At 35.6% G+C, this 21832-nt stretch overlaps 1 protein-coding gene across 1 annotated transcript; it reads left to right on the forward strand.

Moving 5' to 3' along the window:
* The first annotated feature begins 279 nt into the window (after window positions 1–279).
* Window positions 280–21452, forward strand: LOC116290056 (rho GTPase-activating protein 15). The gene is given in 18 exon segments (XM_031697036.2): window positions 280–864; window positions 866–1138; window positions 3238–3426; window positions 5485–5649; window positions 7027–7200; window positions 9042–9143; window positions 9704–9780; window positions 10079–10160; window positions 10581–10685; window positions 11566–11664; window positions 13554–13599; window positions 15060–15173; window positions 16013–16114; window positions 16723–16821; window positions 17402–17479; window positions 17898–18032; window positions 18675–18780; window positions 19348–21452. Coding segments are annotated over 18 exon segments (2271 nt in total). The 5' UTR covers window positions 280–711; the 3' UTR covers window positions 19520–21452.
* The last annotated feature ends 380 nt before the right edge of the window (window positions 21453–21832 follow it).

The raw sequence follows: 21832 nt of genomic DNA on the forward strand, positions 1-21832 counted from the left end.
CCACAGGAGGCCCAAATTTGATTTCATAATTTTTTCGAAAATTAGCGCGAAAGACGATAATATTGCTGTACAATCTACTAAAAAAGTTTAAAATATGACCGTGGGAGTAGTCTCATTGGTTTTACATCAAATCTATCTTTTTATTTGTCGAAATGTTAAGTATTTAAGGAAATTGAAGCTGGGCTTCCTGTGAGGAAAACGCCAGCCAAGCCTCATGTACAACAGAGGTAGGTTGAGAACTAGTGCCAGTCTTATTGTTATTTTACCCGGTAAGCCTCGTTGTGGTTTGTTTGTAGATTGCCATGATATGTTTGAATCGTTCAGGAAAGTTCTTATATATCACTTTTTAATTTGATGTCTCTTTTGCTGGATTTCTCGTACACCACAAGCCTAATAGAAAAAAGGAAGACAGCCATAAATCCACGTAGACAATATTTACAAGCGTTACCGTTGTTTTTGTGATTTGTTAAGATATAGTGATGGTTCTTTCTGTTGTTTTGGGATGTACTTGAAGATGTGACCTCCTTCATGAAAGTCTTTAGTCCACTTTTACACAGTTAGTTTTACGGGAAATATTGGAAATATTTGTGGAGTTAATTCATATTTGCGTTACGTTGAAGATGTGCTCTTGAACCGGCCAGGTAGACCTCGTAAAATAGATGCCATAAAGAATTCTGCCTTTGTTTCTTGGCGACACATGAGCTGTTAAACATGGCGATAGTTGTGGAAAGCCAGGTAGAAGCTTTGTATCCGTACAGTTACGACGCTGCAGATGGTAGGAGAATTGCCTTTGATGCTGGCGAAAACTTTACGTTGCTGTGCAAAGCAAATGATGATTGGTGGCACGTAAGGAGAAATAATGACGAAAAAACCAATGTATGTGCCTGCAAGCTACGTCCGAGAGCTAGACATTGAGGAACAGAACAGCTCTAAAGGAAAACATGAAGATAAACTAGTACTTCGAACTTCGAGGGATCTGTCTGATATTGGTGGTGACAATAGAAATTCATTTCATGAAGATAGTAATTCAGTTTTTAAAGACTCCGAGAGCAGTAAATCTGAAGAGTGCGTAAATCCAACTCAGAAACCTAAAACCCTTTCACCTGGTACTCGATCATTGGCCAAAACACTTCAAAATGTAAGTCGCAAATTCTCTTCAAGTATTAAATTATATTCTTTAATAACTTTGAAGAACTTCGATGAATGGTTTAAAAGGAATAATATATAAATAGTTGTTTGAATTATCGTTATATCGGAAGGGACTTTGGACATTAAGCCTGTCTGCAACCTCCAGCGTTCAGCACAAATTCCCGGTGACTTTCACGATTACTACACTTATGTAAACACATAGTAATGCTCAGTCTAGTTTGTCCTTTTACTACTAATACTATGTTTACAATTACCGTGTGAGAGATCATGCTGGCCTATGATTTAATCCATGGTTTTTGTAATTTTATTATATGCCTGAACCTGCTCTGCCAATCATTGCGGAAATTTTTTTGCGGAAATGATTAAGTCTGGCGCGCTCTTCTCTCACCAGCAGGAAGGAAAAGAAATGTTTGCGTTGAGCACAAAAGTATAAATATATTCCAGCGATTTCTCCAGATTTCACTTATGTTCTAATAAGGAACTGACGTTTATCTAACACGATATGGACGACTGGCAATCCTACGTAAGAGTTTGTACTAAAAAAATATCGAGTAATAATCTATTGTTAGGTCCTGAAAGTGAAATTCCTAATGTATCTAGAACGTCTTATACTTCACTTGGTTTTCTCCGTTATTTATAAATTGATCGGATCTTTTTGGATCGACAAAGTTCTGAATTTGAGATTGGACTTCATTTTTGCATTGAGGTTTTAAACGGAATATTTTGAGACTTTAAAATTTTAATAGTCGAGTTGACGTGCTTGGCACCTATAAGTATATCTTGTTTTAAAAGACAGACTCGAGAATAAGCAATTAATTACAATAAAAAAATTATTTTCATGCACCAATGGCCTTTTTCTCGTTATCTTGCTTTTGTTAACATTGTTTCCAATGCTGAAAGCTTTCTTAGGAAAATTTGGCAAGCTTCATCAACATGAAACTAATTATACATTAATAAAATTCCAAGTTTAGTTAAGCAAGTTTAGGGTAAACAAGGCTTCCAAAAAATTTTTTGTTGCACTGGTAGAACTAAATAGCCTTAAGACAGTGCACATGTTTAAGGAAAATAATGTTTAAACTTCCTTAATGGGACATGTAAAAAGCATGCATGACCCCTAAAGGGCTGCCATACTGATACTCATTTCAAATTTGTGTAATTCAGGATATTATTGATTATAGAATATAGATAGAATATTCATGTGTTCCAGTGTAAGTCCATGGAATGTCAAAGTGTTTTTGTCATTAATGCTGTGCATTCTTTAATTTGCCATTGCTATTTGTGAACCTTTTGGAGTTAATGGAGGCTAGCTCTTCGTAATCGAGACTGTTATTAAGGAACACTATTCCCTTACCTATAAACAGGAACAAACAGGGGGTTTTACAATTTTTTGTTTAACATTTTTTTGACGATTGATCAAGCATTTTTGTTTTTCGTAATTTGTGAACTCAATAAATCATTTCTTGTAATCCATTCACTTACGTGATGTCTGAAAAGATGAAAAACATATATTTGTGAGTTTCTTGTCTTGGAAACAAAAAGTGGATGAAAGAGACATTCAACATTTAATATTGATGATTTGTGATTTCTCATTATGTTTTCCATGATTTATACAATGGGCCCCCTGAACACTCCTGTATAAGATTGCCATGAGATGGTGATCCAAGTATTTGTATATACATTCCTAGCACAAAAAAAATTCAAATCCTTTGCTATGGTTTTTCCAAATGCAAATCCTTAGAACTCTGTTAGATTGAAAATGCTCATTGAATGTTCAAGGTTATAAATCACTGTGAAGTTTATTCAACTTTTAACTTCTAACTCCAAAACATTTCATGACAAGTAAACAGGTGTAGTGTACTGCTACAGCACCTACATCTCATTGCTTTTCTGAGAAACTATACATTAATGCATTTTGGGTATCAAGATACATCTGGACATTGACCTGATAAGTTTCAGACAATGGGTCAGACATTTTCTGGTAACCAGCCATTATTTTCAGCCCTGATCAAAAAAGAAATTTGAAAAATGCTCAAATTTCATTACTGAAAGTGTTTTGTTTAATATAGTTTTCATTTTTGTATTTTACAGAGTGGCATACCACTTAGAGGAAGTGTATCATCATCCCGTGGCAATGAGAGACCTAAATCCCAGTCTTTACCAGTAGGATGGGTGGCTACAACAGACGAGGACTCTGGGAGACCATATTACTACAATGCCAAAACAAATGAAACAAGCTGGAAACCACCTAGAGCTTCACGGTCTGTCACTTCGCATGAGGTATGTGTGCATGAAGAAATAATTAAGCTACTTGGGAATATATGATTTGTTCAATATGTTGATGGGGAGAGGTTTGTAAGTCATATTATTACTCGTGCAAAACACACTAGCAATATTATTTTGCCAGGATTTTGCAGTCTGGGTCCTGGATCTTATGTAAATACTAATACTAATTTGGGTCCCAAGCATAGTATTGTGGATTAGTAAAGTGAATCCTAGGACTTGTCAAAATATTGTGAAGTTGCATTTTTCAGTCCTATTTTGTACAAAAAAAACATGATCTCTGCATTAGTTGTTGGACAAATTCAACAAATGATTTACTGTTTTTTTTCCTGGTTAGACCAACCATTTCCAGGCAACCATGTCTATTTGTCATTTTGTTCCTTGGTGGGGATGATTGCAAACAAAGAATTACCAAAACACCATATTATTGTTTTCTTGTATTTATACAAGTTATGAGAAAATTCCTACTAAATTAATGCTATAGTTCTTTGAACCAAGAGAAACTTTTGCCTGTGAGAAATTAGTGACAGCTTAGATTTGAGTGTTCTTTCAGTTGTTGTGTTTTAAAGAGACAGGATGTCAAAGAACTTGAAACAGTTCTTGACGTCAGCATGTGCGCAGGTGCTCTATTACCGTGCTAGTATGCTCAATCCATTATTATTTTTGTTGTAACCAGCCAATCAGACCATGTTGTGTAATAGCTGTGTTAGGATGAGAATTTAAGCCAGGATATGTTTGAGACAGTTTCAGGCATGGGTCAGTGATGTTTTTTCATTCATTGGTTTACATATTGTCATGTTTATATCACAGATTCAGTCAATGTTGTTTCATATTTTTAACTTTCTGTCATGCTAAAAATACTGATAGTTAACAAAGATATTTTGAACTTTTAATCACAACACAAGAACTATTTAGATACCTAGAATTTTCAACCATGAATCCATAAAAGAATACTCCAGGGTGATTCTGTTTCTCAGCCAGAATTAGCCACTCCGTGAATATTTTGTTCAAAGCTTTATATTTCCTAGTTCCAGGTTTTCAGCTCGATAAATGCCAACTTTTACTCAAAAATAATAAAAAAAGCTTATCCAGGAAAAGATTTACCAAATAACTTTTAGAAATAGTATTTTTTGTCCTCGTTGGTGGAAAATATTTTGTTTTGACAAGAGATAAAAGGAAATCATTAGAAATTTTCGCTGCGACAAACTATTGCATTGTGCACCTATTTCAAATCACTTGTATGATTGCTTCTTGTTTTCTTAAACAACCAAAGACAATAAATCTCAGGATAAAATTAAAATTTCTCCCTGTAAGGATCACATCTTTATAAGTCATTATTTTTCACTTTTATTTGTGTGCCACACTTTTTAAATGGACACTTCACTTCCCTTCTCAAACTGAAATTTGGCTTGCTTGTTGTCCCAAAAAATTATCAAGTAAAAAAATTTTGCACACAAAAGGGAAATAACACTATAAATATTATAAGCACGCTAAAAATATAATGAAGGAACAAAACTTAAAAACAGATAAATGTTGTATAGATATATGAAACTCCAAATTTATATACTTAGATAAATAAAAGTTGTTGCAAAACCCAGAATCCAAAAGAAAAATGCTCAAAGCGTAGGAGAAAACTAAGCAGTAAAAGTAGTGGAACTTGGGCAAAAATCTGAGTCACTGTTTCCTTACTTTTGCTATGACACACTGAATAATCATCATCTCCTAAGATACCTTCAAAATTATTCTACACCTTGATGGTATCTTGCTTGTAAGGACTGCTCTTTCTCTGCATATTCACCCTGGATGACTTGACAATATATTTGAGTAATAGTGGTAGTCCATTTGGGATAACGTGAGAAGAGTTTGTTTGCTCTTTCCCTTGATTTGAGGGTTTTTCTCCAAAGCTATATACTATCTGTGAGTTAGCCTTGCCCTGATTTTGACCCTCCCAGATGTTGTTTCATGGTATCAATATCCTTTTTCATTATTATTTTGTTTTGTTCCTTTTCCTTATCTCTAAAGGCCCGTTCACAGTAATGTCATTTTCCCCAATAGGATAATGTTCCCCTTGGATGGCATATTCGATGTACTGAGTCATCAGATGAGTTGAACTATTATAATGATGAGAATGATGACATTTGGGGAAAATCAATGGATGAGAATGGAAAAGTTTATTTTTACAAAGTCAATGGGACAGAAACTGCATGGGAGTTACCAGAGGTGAGAAAATGCTATCTATAGTTAGATGCATGTACTGTAATTCAGTTCTTTTGTCATCCAGATGTCCCTTTAATGAATCCAAAGCAAAAAAATGACATTGTTAACGAAAAACTAACCCATTTATTCAAAGAAGCATTATAATCTCACAGCTACAAATTCCAAAGAAGCAAATATTTATACATTTTTAATGTATTTGGTATTTTTTCTTCCTCACTCTGTACCTAATTTAGTATAAAATGACTCACATCATGTTTATTTTAGGGCCTATCGACACATATCTGTATATCTTTGAAAGCATAATTGTGTTCTGTTTTCAAAAAAATGAGTCCACATTTAGAATTTTTGAATTGTTTTTGCTGGTCCACATGTATCTGTTTTCAAAAAAAAAAAACATTTTCAAGCTGTGTATTTACCAAAACAAGAAAAAAATTGTTAAAAAAAAAGGAAACATGTGTGTGTGTGTGTGGGGGGGCTAAAGAAATAGAATGGCTTGTATTGGATCAGTAGGTCCTGGCTAATATTATGTACTGCATGACCTGTATGTCCTCTCTGATTTCTGTTGACATTCCTTTTGTGATGTGGATTATGATTAAATGATTAACGAATAACTAACCTATGACTGTTGTAAGCTTTATAATAATATTGGAATGCTATCAAAGATGGTAAGAATGATATTGAATACATATTTTCATGATTTATCCTCATATTATTCAAAAGTCACTCTAACTAGCTGCAGCTGCTTTTAATGTGTACATGATTATTAATGTATTTGCTAAGTAAATAGATCTGACTATAAAACTAACAATACTGCAGCTAAACTGATGCTTGAACTTGATGTACATGCCAGTTGGTAGCTTAATTAATAACCTAAGAAAAATCTTAGCAAAAATCCATGACTTACATCATAACTGACCCGGCATAAACTTTATTAATTACATTTTCCTAACTTCACCTAGTTAGACATGGCTAACTGTTTTTACAACATTACCATAATTTTTCCTCTTTTTTTCAAAAACAAAAACAAAAGAAACCAAACATATATTACTAGTACATATAACATCTGTTTTAGTCTTCCCAATACTAACTACTGTATAACTAATAATTTAGTCATACATCTAATAACAATCAGTATTTGAACTATTGGCATGCTAAGATGATGAAATGTCAAGTTAGTAAGACTGTATGCATGCATGCAGACGTATCTTCAAGTCCTACTTGCATGAAAGCCAATTATAACAATCCAGTAATTCTTTTAGTTAAATGTTACACTTTTATCCAGTATGTGGTTTTTGAAGACCAATGTCTTATTTTATAACGTTGGTATATATAAAATAACCAGGAAAAAGAATAAAAAAGTAAAAACATTAACTTTGCCAGATCAAGAGCTCTTATCGACAGTCTTTTGAAGCCCTGGATGTTACCGAAAGAAGAGCAAGGTCTCCAAATTGTAGTGACAGGAAATCAAAGAGTCGTTCTTTGTTACCCATGAGGTCCCCTTCTCGTAACCTTGAGTTAACCTTTCCTCCACCACCTGATATAAATGAGCCTTGGGTGAGTTAGTGAGCCTATTCATGTATTAAATGACCTACAGTTACGGATTATACTTTCATGTTATTTTGATGCTTTCATAAGTGATGGAGCTGTTTTTATTGGGGAGGGGAGGGGTGGGATGAACAAAACTATTTATAAGTTTTTGGATAAAAAGATCTCTACTTATCATGAGGAGCAACTGATGCTGCCTTCAATATATGTGCATTACAATGCACTTGCAGGCACACATTTTGCAATCTTGAGTAATGAGTATAGATCCCTTGCATGTGATGTCAAAGCAACTCAATTAGGCAGGCAAAAAAAAAAAAAATCAATCTCATAAGAATTGGAAACCTGTTGTTATGTCCTCCAAATTGGGTTGCATTCCGATGGGCTGCAAGGGATCTTTTAGCAGACGATTTCCTACATGAAGCTTGGAGATTTTAGCAATGGAGACATATTCATGCTTGCCATGATCACGATGATATGGTGGCTATTTCCAAGGATTCTTGCATGTTTAAATTAGTCAATGTAGGGAAAAGAATACCCCACCCCCAATGTAAGCCTACACTTAACATGGATGGGATATGAGACATCCATTGGAACTCTTCATGGAAATGGTGACAATTTCATGACTACATAGATATTTCATCCACACTTCATGGTTTAATCACTATTTGGCAGAATGCTAAAAATGCTATAGTTTAGACCTTCCTAAAAAAATTATATAATTTCTTATTTTGAAGTGGGTGAAATTGCATGATAATAATTGTATATTCCTACATGGCTCCACCACTTATGGGTAGAAAAATGACACCACCGTTATGCATCATAATCTTTATGAGTCTTTAAAAGGAAATGGAGTGTTTCCATAGTGTTTTTAAGAATAAAACTAAACTTAAATGAAAATTATGCTGTTGCATGGTGAAATATTATGAAGAAGATTAAAGTTTTTCTCATATCATTTTAAATATTCATTTAATCTAACAATTTATTATTACAAGATCAAATATTTTTATAAAATATGAAGTATTATTAAAGACAATGGTATTAGTGGTTGATTAACTTCTGATAATTATTTATAAAGTTTAGCACAGGAGTAATGTAATTTTGCTTTATTTACTTCATGCCATAGACTAGTTTATTGAAGGTTTTTTTTTCTTCAATGTAACTTTTCTGTCAAACAGTAATGTATCTTTGGAAAAGATTTTAAAGGGTATTGGTAAAAAAACCTGTTACTGAAGATGTAAGCTCCATTCTTTGGTTGGCTAGAGGTTTAATTAATAATAACTTTATTCCTAATTTTGGCTTTTCTTAATTTCATAGAAAATATTGCTTTCCTTCCTTTTCTTCACTGATATTTTCTTTGCTTGGAATAGTAAGTTTCTTTCTTCCTTAGTTTCTTTCTTCCTTAGTTTCTTTCTTCCTTAGTTTCTTTCTTCCTTAGTTTCTTTCTTCCTTAGTTTCTTTCTTCCTTAGTTTCTTTCTTCCTTAGTTTCTTTCTTCCTTAGTTTCTTCCTTCCTTCCTTCGGACTTCCTTTGGACTTCCTTCATTCCTTCCTTCCTTCCTTCCTTCCTTTCTTCCTTTCTTTCTCTCTTATTCCTTTTATAGTTGCATACATTGTAAAATGTTCCCAAAGTGTTGTGATCTTAAAATTTCAAATATTATGTATTTTGGAAAATAAATAGCTGGACAGTTAAAAAAATGTTGTCCTAGTTTGTTGTAATATTTATTAAAACTAAGTCAAGCTTAAAATAAGAAAAATAAATAAAAATAAGCAAAAGTAAAGTAATTTTTTATAATTTTTTTTGAAAGTATTTACTTTTAATTGTTATTTATTAAAATCTCCACATTGTTTTAGACAAACACTCATCATCGAACAGAATCCTGTCAATCTGAAGACAGCTTGTCATCAGAGACAGAAGAATCGTGGCCACCACCTCCAGAGGAATTCTCCAGCATGGTATGGCTAGTCACTATGTTTGTAACATTTTATGCATACATATTTTTGTGAGTTCATTGGATTTGCCAAACAAACCCAAGAGAAGGTTTACAGTTTCAAAAAAAACAGGGATCAATCCAGGGAGGTGGTTAATTAGTTTATGACTCATCGGTTTGTGTTGATCATAAATGTTGCAGCCACTCCTTAAAAAAATCCTGGATCTGTCCCTGTGGGTATCATATTGATTAGATGTGTAGAAAGGGTAAAGTGAGCCTTGAATAACCTCTGGGTTGATCAAAGGCAGGGCATGGTGAACTTGCAGTTTAAACTTAAATTGACCTTGTTGGATTCTGCGGAAGGAAGAAAACCTGGGAAAAAGCCTTGAGTGAATGGAGAGACCCAACAAACCATATTCACATGCAATTTGGTGTCCAGGAATCGATCCTGATATCCAAGGGGAAACTCATTCTTGTATCCTGTAAACTGCCTCTTAGTTTTTCAATCTAATTTTCCTGCATCAAATACAAATGTGGCAGGTTTTACATTATACAAGATTAATATTTGACTGTTGCTCTTAACAGATCCAAGCACAGACTATGGAAAAACAAGGCCAACTTAACCGTAAAAAGATAGCTGATAGTGGGAATAAGAAAATCAAGTAAGTCATAACATTATCTTCTAGAAACTTCAAACAGCACCATCCTCAAGGGTACTTCTTCATCCCTCCAATATAGGTCTGTGTGTAGAGATGGGGCCACCATTTAAATTAGTCATCCAAACCATTTAAAAGACTATTCATTTGTAGATCATTGTAATTACAAATGCAGCACTTCCTCCTCAGTTATTATAAAAGTGTTGATATGCACCTCCTGCATAACATTCTGATGCTTAATTAAATAAGCCAAATTGGTGTTCCTAATGATAATGGCATTTTATTTCTGCTTTTGTTTTGCCAGGCGGCCATCATGGTCTTCCACATTTGTTGTTCTGTTCTCTTCAAACTTGGTGTTTTACAAGGACCAAAAAGCTGCTCTGAAGGTGAGATGGACTTTCTTTTCTTTCTTTTTCTTTTCATGCAAAATGTATTCTTCCATCCCTATTTGAGGATATTGTCATTATTATTTTGTGACTAAGGCTTGGGTAAGAATGTCGAACCTTTTTCTGTATGGTTCCAGAAAATGCCCTGTTTTTTCTCCTTCTGGCTTGCCAATCATGTCAAATTATCTAATGACATTTCGTTTTGCCACTCCAAAAATATACCTTCAGTAAACACTTTAAAAAAACCTTAGTGGGGTTTGACTTTAAAAATTTGAGGTATTAAAGCTTTTTGAGCTTAATTGCTCATTAATTATGTCCAATAATTCTGTGCACCAGTACTTTTCCTTTGAACTTCAGAAAGAATTGTGTTTTCTATAACTAACACTTGCTAAATATTTGTTTGGTGGTTTTGATTTTCAGAAACCTGATCTTCAGCTTGGCAAACCAGAGAGCAGCTGTGAGCTGAGAGGAGCAACTCTGGAATGGGCCCCAAGCTCAATAACAAGGAAGAAAAATGCTTTTCAGGTAAGGTGCCCAACCATAATTATACAGTTATAAACATTTTTCATATGTGTTACTTGTCTTATGATTTGGCAGAAATCCTCTCTTTTATAGACCCTTTTAGATTGGGTGTAATGTGTTGCCCATTCCAGACCATGTGTCATTCCCAAGAGTATCATTTCTTTTTTAATGGTTATGCATCAGAAGACTCATGAATATGGACACAACTCAAACAAAAAATCTTCTTCTCAAGAGAAGGACACTTTCTTTCATAGACCCTGTTTTGCTTGGGCATAAGGTGTTGCCCATTCCAGACCATGTGTCATTCTCTAGAGTATTGTTTCTTTTCTTAATGGTTATGCATCAGAAGACACATGAATATGGATACAACTCAAACAAAGAATCTTTTTCACAATAGAATGACACATGGTCCGAAATGGGAAAATATAACACCCAAAGTAAGAGGTCTAAATTGGAAAAATATGTGCTCAACTTAAAAGGGTCTATTAGACAATAGCACAACTTTGTGGTCATTCAAGCCACGATGAAGATCTACCCATTTGTAGTTATTTTGATGACAAAGACATCACTTTCAATGCTTTAACACCCTTAAGAGTTCAGGGGTTATATTTTAAAATGATAGGAGAAAGTCATGAATTAGCCAGAGAGTCTAAGTGAACATTTTACACATTACTAAACTATTACTAAACTATAAATGGTTTTAAACTATAACAGTTTAAGACAGAGAATTTTGCTCATTTGCTGTAGCATTTTCTAATCTGCACCCTTATAAAACCCCTGAGTATTAGTCTGGCAGGGGTCTGCACCCATTACCTAACCCTTTGTGCAACAGGCCAGTGGGTAGTGTCCAACTAATTAAGTTAAATAAATCTTGTTCTCATAGATTTGTGCAGTGTCAGGACTGCAGCTTATTTTACAAACTGATAACCAAGGTGTTGGTCAAGACTGGTTTAATGCTATTGCAAGCATTATCAAAAGACTGGTAAGTCATTTACTCATGATATCTTTTAAATAATCGAAATGCAAATCATAAAATATGAGGAAAACTGATGTAAAATGCTTTAAACACCCTATGACCTGTATGACCTCTTGTTTGATGTAAGAGAGCATTCATTTTTTTATGAGGGGGTGGGCCGGAGAAATCCCTATAATGTTAAATCTTTTGTTAAATTTTCGACCTTCCCCTTTATGTAGTATGAAATATTTGATGACCCCCCTTTTTGACTGAGTAGAAATTTAATGGCCCTCTCCTAGATTCCTCCGGCCTACCCCTTCTCCTAAAAAATGAATGTTCCCTAAGCGACCATTAATTTTTTGTCGTGAACCCAGACAAGAAATCTGACCCCCCTGTAGTTGGATAAAGAAATATTTTCCATTCTATTTATTGTGAAAAAGTGCTTTGCAGGCTAAATTTTGTTAATAAGCCCCCATTTTTCAGATAAATCGGTTCGTCATTTGTCACCTCTAACACCCTTTCCATACTTTATAGACCTTCATAGCATCGGTAATTTTGGCTTAATAAAATTAAAATTTTACCACCAACAAACTTTGTAAATTTAATGGATAAAAATCAAATTAAAGAAATAAAATATTGTGCTGCTGCTGTAGTTTAATTCAGTGTCATTTGAAACATCAAAATCGTGTACGCAGTCTATTAAAGTTATCTGTCATCACCATAAAGTACCCAGTATATTGTTACTAGCTCGTCCATCAGCACCATTCACATATCACCTGAGTTTTCTCAGTTTGATCCACATCTCGAGGCCATGCAGTTTGATCGTAGTTTAAGTGTGTATAGAAGAAGCATCAGGGTTTTGTTTCGACGGCAAAAGTCATGCCCGGCAGATGTGCCAAAACTTCGCGGTGTTCGTCTCCTCAATGTACGTGGATAAATTTACGTGTTTGTGTCGTATGAGCAATTTAGTTTCTGTCCTCTTCTTGGTCAAGGTGGCTCGTCAGGACGGGTTTCTATATATTGATGCATAGGAACGCGTTTTTGTATCGTTATTTTGGACAAATATCCCAAACTGGTACCCATTTTATCGTTGAATTTACGGAGAAATCGAAAAGCAAAGAAAGATGAGGAATACCATGTTAATTTTTGACACCATTTCCGGTGGATTATCACTTTGTTTTGTTTGTACACGATTGCTTGGTTTTATTTGTTTGAACAATGTACAAAGTTGTTTTTTGTTAGCAGGAAACGAGAAGAAGCATCAGTTTTAGTTTCTCTTTGCTTTCTTTCCCTGGTATTCTACGGGAAGTTATACTGTTCTAGCAGAGGAAGAAGAAATTATGCAGAACTATGAACGACTTCCTGTGTTGCATGCGGTTTAGGTTTCCAACTTTACCTGGACAAATGAGTTTTTTCAAAAGCATGGGACAATCGTTTTTATATTTTCAAAATTCGGCACAAAAATCGCACCTCAATTCACCTTAAAACGAACCTTTGTTTTATTTCTTGTTTTCACAAAACCTCCGGTACTTCGGTTCCTTTTTGTTTTATTATTATACAGGTTTTCACTCAGTCGTTTTTATAGCTTTCTCTGCCTTCACTTGCTTTCATGACTGTTTTTTATCGTGAGATTTTTGATTATTGAGAATCGATTCTATCTAAAAAAGAAAAGCGTACGCCTTTTTTTACGGTTATAACAGTACATATGGAAACTAGGCTTTATAAAGCATTGGAGTGGGTTGGGTATGGCTTGTGTGCAGCCCGAATTTAACTCTGGTTAATACTTAGGGATTGACCATTAGATAATTGAGGGGGGGGGGGGGGGGGTGTTAACATAGTTAGTATAGCGGATGCACCTCGTTTTCCAGCCCATTAGAAGGCTATTTAGTAATGATTTCGTATTGTCAATCTTTCAGAATGAAGAAGACTCTAGTGTTGTAGGCACTGTACAAGGAAAAGCCGGTGAGTCACCTTATTCCTATTTTAGAGTTTTTATTACTTTGTGTGAGATAGAAAAACAGCCCTCTCCTTACCCCTTCAAAAATGAAGCAAAAGAGATGATGGTCGAAAACTATGACAGCAGCAATCAGTAACGCACGAAGCTTGATACGTTTTTGATTCTAGACTAGTGACATGTTATGTAAAGTTATGTATTTGATTCTTCCTATTTAACTGGTTTAAAGATCGTAGACAGGAGATGCTCTGCCTAGCAACGTTGAGTTCAATACTCGTACCCGCCATCATATGTGAGCAGAATGGTTACCTGGATATTTCCTGTGCTTCGAGGGGTATTCCGAGTTCTCCGGTTTTCTTCCCTCCGAAAAAATGTACTTCTAAAATGCCGGGGCATTCACTGGAGTGGAGCCTGTTTCTGTTGTGATTTCCTTTTCCCAGGCTTACCGCGCTTCCCAATCACACGCGTGAAATCGTTCAATCTTGCCGTCTCGATGAAGTAGGTTTTGATAGACGTCAATCAAGGCGTTTCCATAACGTTCCATAGGCATGTGCCCTTGAAATCGTCTTGTTTTCTCACAATCTGATGGGTACACTTTAATAGACACCTTGCAGTACGTCGAAATGCAGCTCAACTTAGAGAACCTAACAATAGGCTTCAATTTCTTAAGAGATTGAATCTCTTTGTTTTGTCCTCCAAGTAGCCCACTTCTGAGATATGCTTTGCTTGTCACGCAAAAAGGCTTCATGATGGGCTATTGATGGTTTTCAACCATTCCCAAGAGAATTAAATACCAAAAGACACGGCGGCCATGTTGGAGGATATAACAAAAGAATTCATTGACAATTCTTTTGTTACGTTCCTCCAACATGGCCGCCGTGAAAACCATCAATTAAGGTGCTTTGACGTCACATGCAAGTAGTCTGTTAAAATGCACCTAAACGTCCTTCATCGCGATGGCAATATTTGTACGATTTCACGCGTGTGATTGGGAAGCACTGCCTTTAAAGTGCACCTAGCCCCCGATACAATACTTTCAGTATTGATTCTACATAATGTGAATAGTTGAATGGTGAAATATTTCTTCATTTGAATGTTGCGTCTTTAAGTTATAAAGGTTTATACTTCCATTACATTGCTGACTGTGACGTCACCCCAGGCTTTTGAGTGTATTTGTTTTAATTTTTAACACTAAACACTAGCCATTATGAGACATCAGATTTACAATAAACATTGTAGAAACCTTGAGTATAATAATGATTCTTTTTAATAACTGTTTGTGTGAACCAGTCAAAATTTGTATATTTAACTATTCAACTATATACTTTATGTAGAACCAATACTGAAATTATCGTATCAGGGGTTAGGGGCACTTTAAGACAGCATGAGAACTATACTAAGAGAGACTGTCATATTACACTGACGTTATAAAATCATTGTATTATTTTGATTATCGGTACGTACTCAGGACGATGCAGTGCGTCAAGTTACGACAGCGATGAAGATGACAACACTGCAACTACCTCGCCTACTGTCACCCTTTCCCCTGGGGGGATCATAAGATCACTAAGCAAAAAGAGAGGTTGGTTCTCGAAACCATACGCTGATAAATACACTAAAAAAACCCTTCAGTCGTGAACTTGGATAATGATTTTAATTCTAATGGTGACGTCGACTAAATCTGCTCCATTATCGCTAACTTCTATAATAATACTGATCGGTTGTCGCATTAGGAGCAAGATCATTAGGACCATGTCTAATGCAGCTTAACCTTCGTATCTTATCCGTTCGTTATTTTATTCATTCGTTTGTTCCGTCACCTTTTTATCAGCGAAGTCTTTTATTTATTTAATTTATTAACCTTTCTATATTATCCGTTGGTTCTTCTATCTCGTTATTTTGTTCGTTTGCTCTGTCTGCCATAGTTTTATAAAATCGTTAATTTTTTAAATTCCCTAACCTTTGTATCTTATCCGTTCGTTCTTTCGTTTCCTTGTAATTCTACTCATTTGTTAATTCTGTTATTATTTATAAAGTCGTTCATATATTAATATTCCAGTTTCGAGTTCTCTGCTGCTCAGGGTTAACCTCGATTTTGTGTAAAATATTCATGTTCCAGTGAATTCTGTGAAATTTGAAAGTGCCCGTATTGTTGAAGCTGTGCATTCTTTACTTTACCGTTGGTATTTGTTAATACTTTGTACAATGATACGAGGCTAACCCTGAGTAAATGAGTCTGTAATCAATTAACCTGGGTTTCAAAACCAGTTCCCCATCTATTAAAAATGAATTGGTTGGTGCGGTTCCTGATCACACCTTTTTGGCCCTCCCAGTTTTGATTAGGAAGACTTCACTTTTTCACCTGAATGGAAGGTAGTTTATTTCTGTAATTTAAATGTGAAATTTGTATTTGATTTTCAGCTGTATTGGATGACAATAAATCTAACATCAAAGACAAGCTGCTTAAACTGATCACCAGAAGACCACCAATAGAAGAGTTAGAGAAAAAGGGAATCCTTATTGGTTAGTATGCCATGCTGAATAAGTTGCCGCCTAGTCGATAGACCTCTTTAGGTTGGGCGTAATGTTTTCCCGTTCGTAATAATGCGATTTTTTATTTGAGCTGTATCCATATTCATGTGTCTTCACAAGCGCAGTAGCCTGCGTGCAGCCAGACTTTGACTCTGGTTAAAGATTGGCTATACGCAGGCTACGAGCGAGGCCGTTAAACAAATAATGATACTCAAGGGAATGACACTTGCTGCATGTCCATCCGGTTGAGAAAATTTGTCATTAATGTATTTGTAACAATATTTTTTTAAATGATCCAATTTTTTATTCCTACCTCCTATTTTTGTTTCATCGTTTTATAACTTTCTTAGATTTAGACCTCTTACTTTGGGCGTCACATTTTTCCATTTCAGATCATGTGTCATTCTCTTGAGAATAAGATTCTTTGTTTGAGTTGTATCCATATTTTTGTGTCTTCTCATGTGCAACCGTTAAACAAAGAAATGATACTCTAGGGAATGACATGTGATCAGAAATGGGAAAACATTACGCCCAAGGTAAAGAGTAACTGTGTAGAATGAGGAATATAGATGAGCAATGTTTTCTCTGCTCTCTATCAGAACAAACCTTTGGGTGTCCAATCCAGCATCTCTGTGATAGGGAGAAGACTACGGTACCAAAATTTGTAACTTCATGTATCCAAGCAATCGAAAACAGAGGTACGTGTAATTGATTGTTAGTTACGGTCTATCTGTTTCGTCTGTCTGTCTGTTCGGCATGTCTACTAGACTGCCTGCCTTCTCTTTCTTTCTTTCTCTCTCTCTCTCTTTCTGTCTCTCTCTCTTTCTGTCTCTCTCTCTTTCTGTCTCTCTCTCTTTCTGTCTCTCTCTCTTTCTGTCTCTCTCTCTTTCTGTCTGTGAGCGCTTTTAAAAGTATTTCATTTCGTCTGTCTGTTGTCTGTCTGTCTGTCGGTCTGTTTGCCTTCCCCCATTCATTGTATGCATATTTCATGATAGTCTATCTTTTCTTTTGTTTATCTGTTTGTCTGTCTGTCTGTCTGTCCGTTTGTTTATCTGTCTGTCTGTTCATTTGTTTATCTGTCTGTTTGTCAGTTTGCTTATCTGCCTGCCTGTCTTCTAGTGTATGCACTCTATCTCATCGGTTTGTCTGTGTGTCTGTCCGTTTGTTTATCTGTCTGTCTATCTGTCTGTTTGTCAGTTTATCTGTCTCTTGCCTGCCTGTCTTCCTGTGTACGCTTCATATCTCATGATAGTATAATCTGACTGTCTTTGTACATAGGTTTATCATTTGACGGATTATATCGAGTGTGTGGAAATGTTTCATTGGTTCAACGTATCAGGATAAGTGTTGACCAAGGTAGGTGTCAGGTCGCCCACAACTATAGCAGACAAAACAATGTGGCTAAACCCCTCCTTCCCTCCCAGCATCTTCAATGTGAACATCAGCCTCCCCCAAGCTCAACATTCAAGTCTAGCTTAACTCAGTCACAAACAACACCACATCTCAGAAAGGGCATACACAAGATTTAGTTTAGATTAAATCTCATATGACTGAGAATGTGCCCTTCACACTGCAGCGTCACGATACGACATCCTTTGATCTAATCACTGCACAGCGCGCGTGATCATTTCTTATCCAATAAAAACCCTCATACACGGTAGCATCCCTATCACGGCAAACGAAATCTGTTCCATTGTATCGGTAATGATTATTTGGTGCGTCCAAAGGGTTACGGTATCTGACTATTACTGATTCGTGTCTCACTCTATCGCAGAGGATCCAATCCAGCTAGGTGTTGGTCCCTTCGAAGACGTACACGCCCTGACGGGATCCCTAAAACTGTACTTCAGGGAACTACCCGAGCCACTTATACCATTCGACTTCTTCAGTGGATTCGTAGAAGCTATAAGTAAGTAAATATAGGAATTTGAAAAACTTAACTTACCCTAAATCTCAATCAAGTCAGGGCACAGCTGAAGCCGCGGGTACACGAGCAATATTTTACTTGCACAGGCCACGCGAAATAAAATCACTAATCGCACATGTAGCTATATCCTTGCACCAAGTCACCAACGTGGGGTGAGTATCGCACGTGTAGTCACCGTTGCTCAGCGACAGGACAGCTGGAAAAGGCGCAAAATAATGTCGCGAGAAATTAAATCAGTTTAGTTTTTCGTGGCAAAGTCGCGGAGTTTGTCAGTCGTGTAGTCACTCGTGTACTCGTGTAGTCACGACTTTTTCCTTGCACTGGCGACGCGATTTTCATTGTTCACACCGCCTAGATACGATCCGAGAGAGTACAGTATTTCTACATTACTATTACGAATTCGCGTTTTTCTCAGTCACTAGAAATCCTATAAAGAATCAATGTCAACTAATGTTAAAACGAAAAAATCGAATAGTGACCTTGGGGTATAATTTTTCCATTCCTTTTATCTCAAGTTACAGTATTCCCGTTGCTATAAACATCTTTACGCCCAAGACGGAGTAAATGAAATTCAGAAAATAGGTGGCCGTGTTAACTGTTGTTTATCTCTATTTCTCATTGTAGAACAAAACACACGTAGCTCTAAATTGGGAGCTCTTAAAGGCCTTGTTGGTCAGCTGCCGAAAATCAACTATGAAACCCTGAAACAGCTCCTCGGTCACTTGACAAAGTGAGTAAAACGAACGAAGGGAATACCATTAAAAACCCGGTAACATGTGCACAGAACGTTGTCATAGAAGGCCCGAATAATGGAGTATATGCTTAGTTATCAAAACTATTTTTATGTGACTCTTCATTTGAACACATTTTTTTGAATAGAGCAGGATTTGCGCGCGAAAATCTTCCGGCGCGAATATTGCGTTGACGGTGCCGTGGCTACGCGTTTGACAGTATTGTGCACGTTAGGTGCATAGCGGCGAGGTTACTAGCAATCTAGTAAGAATAGTCGGGAAACAGCACCGTCATGATCAGAAATACGAATTCACAGGGCAGCTTTTGTAGGAATGAGAAACGTACCTTTATGCTGATTTACGTACGTGATCGGTAACAACATGATTTACATCAAATCTACTTGCCGTGAATCTACACAGTTTTCAAAATTTACCATTTACAGCGATTGGATGCAGCTAAAGCGTGACATCGTGGCTACAAATTTACTCACTCAAAAGAAATCTAAAAAAGCTGATAGCATAGGAATGTCGAATAGGATTAAAATATTGTTTTCTTATGTCAACAGAGTAATGAATGAACGTGAATCAAACAGAATGCATGCCCAGAACCTTGCCATAGTCTGGGGACCTAACATGATGAGACCACGCTACGAAGCAGCTAACATGGCCATGAATATGGTCTATCAAAACCAGATCATTGAATTCCTACTCCTTGAATACAAAGAGATTTTTAAGTGATAATCAAGCAGTTTATATAGGTTATTATTATCAATTTTCAGAGGGAGTATTCCATACAATTCAGTCATATTGACTCCAATAATACATCTACTACTACAATTGACAACATCAAAGCAGACATTCATATACATGCGAGTCAATTTAAGATATTATCATAAGCTGTCATGCACTACTATTCAACTCAGTATCTTAATATTAAGTTCAGCAAGTTTTTCCACTTGAGGTGGTAAGGGTTTCAAGAGGCTTAGTGTGGCTGCCTTGAACTGAGAAAACATTCGTATCTTTATATTGCTTTGGTCTGTGGAAGTGACTTAACTTGAAGATGAACTAGGGCAGTCAGTGATGGTTTTCAAAGAAACACTTAAAATGACAAATATTTCTTAACTAAAAATTTCAATCCCAGCTAGGGAGAACAATATAATATTAGTAAAACATTTCTAATTGGTTTACCAGTGATTTTATACTTGTAAGGTTTGTGTCTTTATGATAAATTGCAAGATATTCTTAGGCTACAACTAATTATTACTATATAACAAAATGACAAGATAAATAGTAGTCATGTTGGATGACATAACAAAAGAAAAGAAATACAGCTTTTGTAAACCATGCAACATGGAAGAATAAATATTAAATGTATGACTTAATTGTTTTTAGATTCTTGAAGTAGGTACCTTTAGTTCGCATTTATAGATAGATAAATCATGACATTGGTAAATACTGTGGCAAACAGATTGATTTTATAAATTTAAAATTTCACTAGTTTTCTGGGTCTATCTTGTCATTTTATTTAGTTATTTTATATTCTGTGATTCAAAGTACCCAGCATTTACAAAAACTACAATGGCTCTTAGGTCAGATGTAGCAAATTTGCTGAGGGCTTGGACTGGCTGGTGCAACATTGCTGGTGACTTTTCCAACTTTTCCTGCAAAACCATAAATTAAGGAATGTCGGTTACCCATTTCTGGTCAGCGTACAGTATATGGGAAAAGTTAGTATAGAACGTCATGCCATCATCACAACAGTGTAAACGTGTCCATGATGGTTGTTGCAAACTATATTTGCAGAAGTAGATATTGCTTTTACTTCTGCAACATTGCAATGTTGCATGCGATTAACTGTAGCATTGACAGTTTGTCCAAAGCTCTCTGAAACTAAAGCAAAGTATAAAAACAGTTTGACATTTGACCAGGGCTAATAGAAATTACAAAGCAGGCTGAATTAACAGGTATATGAAAGTAATACATATGTAACTGTGAACATCAGTCTTGAAGGCATTAATTTTGATAAAATATATACATTTATAAAGATAGGATTAGAATGTTATACTGCTTCTTGATACCTTGCACAGATTATTGTAATCATGTAAATTTTGGTAGATGTCAATCAAAGCATAATCTCTATGACATCCCACATACCCTTGAAAACTTGGTGTTTGCTGACAATCCATATCCATACCTCCCCCCCAAGCACAGAGGAAAAATCCAAATTTTCTTCCATGCAAACTCTGCAAACTCTGTTGGGGGGGGGGGGGGGGGTATATGGATAATTTCTGGAACTACACAATCATGGCAGATCATACGATTCTGCTCTTGTTATTGAGAAGCAGTGTAAAATCCCAAAAAACTCTAATATAACTTTTGTACATATTTATTAAAATATTGTGCCATTTTTACTGTGTTTTCTCTCTCTAAGAGATTTAAACTAAATTGCAAATGAATCAAATTTAGTATACTAATTGTGCATTTTAATTTGGAATAAATAGAAAAGAGCAATCCAGAACATTTTATTTTTTTCTTATTTGGTCAGACTTCAGTGGTTTGGATTTCTTGTGACATGCTGGTGTCTGGTTTGCCGATAGATAATTACAAAATTATTAAATATTTTTTACTAGAAACAATTATCTTTTAAAACATTAAAACAAAATAAAACTTACCAAGTTGTTAATGGGTTTTGATTAAGCTGGGAAGAGCAAGTTGTGATGCCATATTTATACTTTGTATTGAGTAAGTGATGTCTGCGACACTTGCCATCAGAGTGTAACCTATGTGGACATTGTTAGGCCCATCATGCACCCTAATTCTTTTTTAAAGTATGGAGAAATGCTGTATTTATACTTTGTATTGAATAATACTTGCCATTGTAATATAACCCATGCATACTTCATTCGGCCCATATAATTTTAAGTTTTTAGAAGAAATTTTTTCAGATATTTAGTGTGTGCATCATGTTTTCTGTCCACAAGAAATCTACCCAGGAGACTAACTATGATCTAATAGAAACAGGATACTTGTATCTTCAAAGGATTGATATTA

This window comes from Actinia tenebrosa, unplaced genomic scaffold (genome assembly GCF_029948245.1).
Source record: "Actinia tenebrosa isolate PJP-AT-01 unplaced genomic scaffold, QUT_ActTen_1.0 PGA_scaffold1__47_contigs__length_23844297, whole genome shotgun sequence".
Classification (NCBI taxonomy): Eukaryota; Metazoa; Cnidaria; class Anthozoa; order Actiniaria; family Actiniidae; genus Actinia; species Actinia tenebrosa.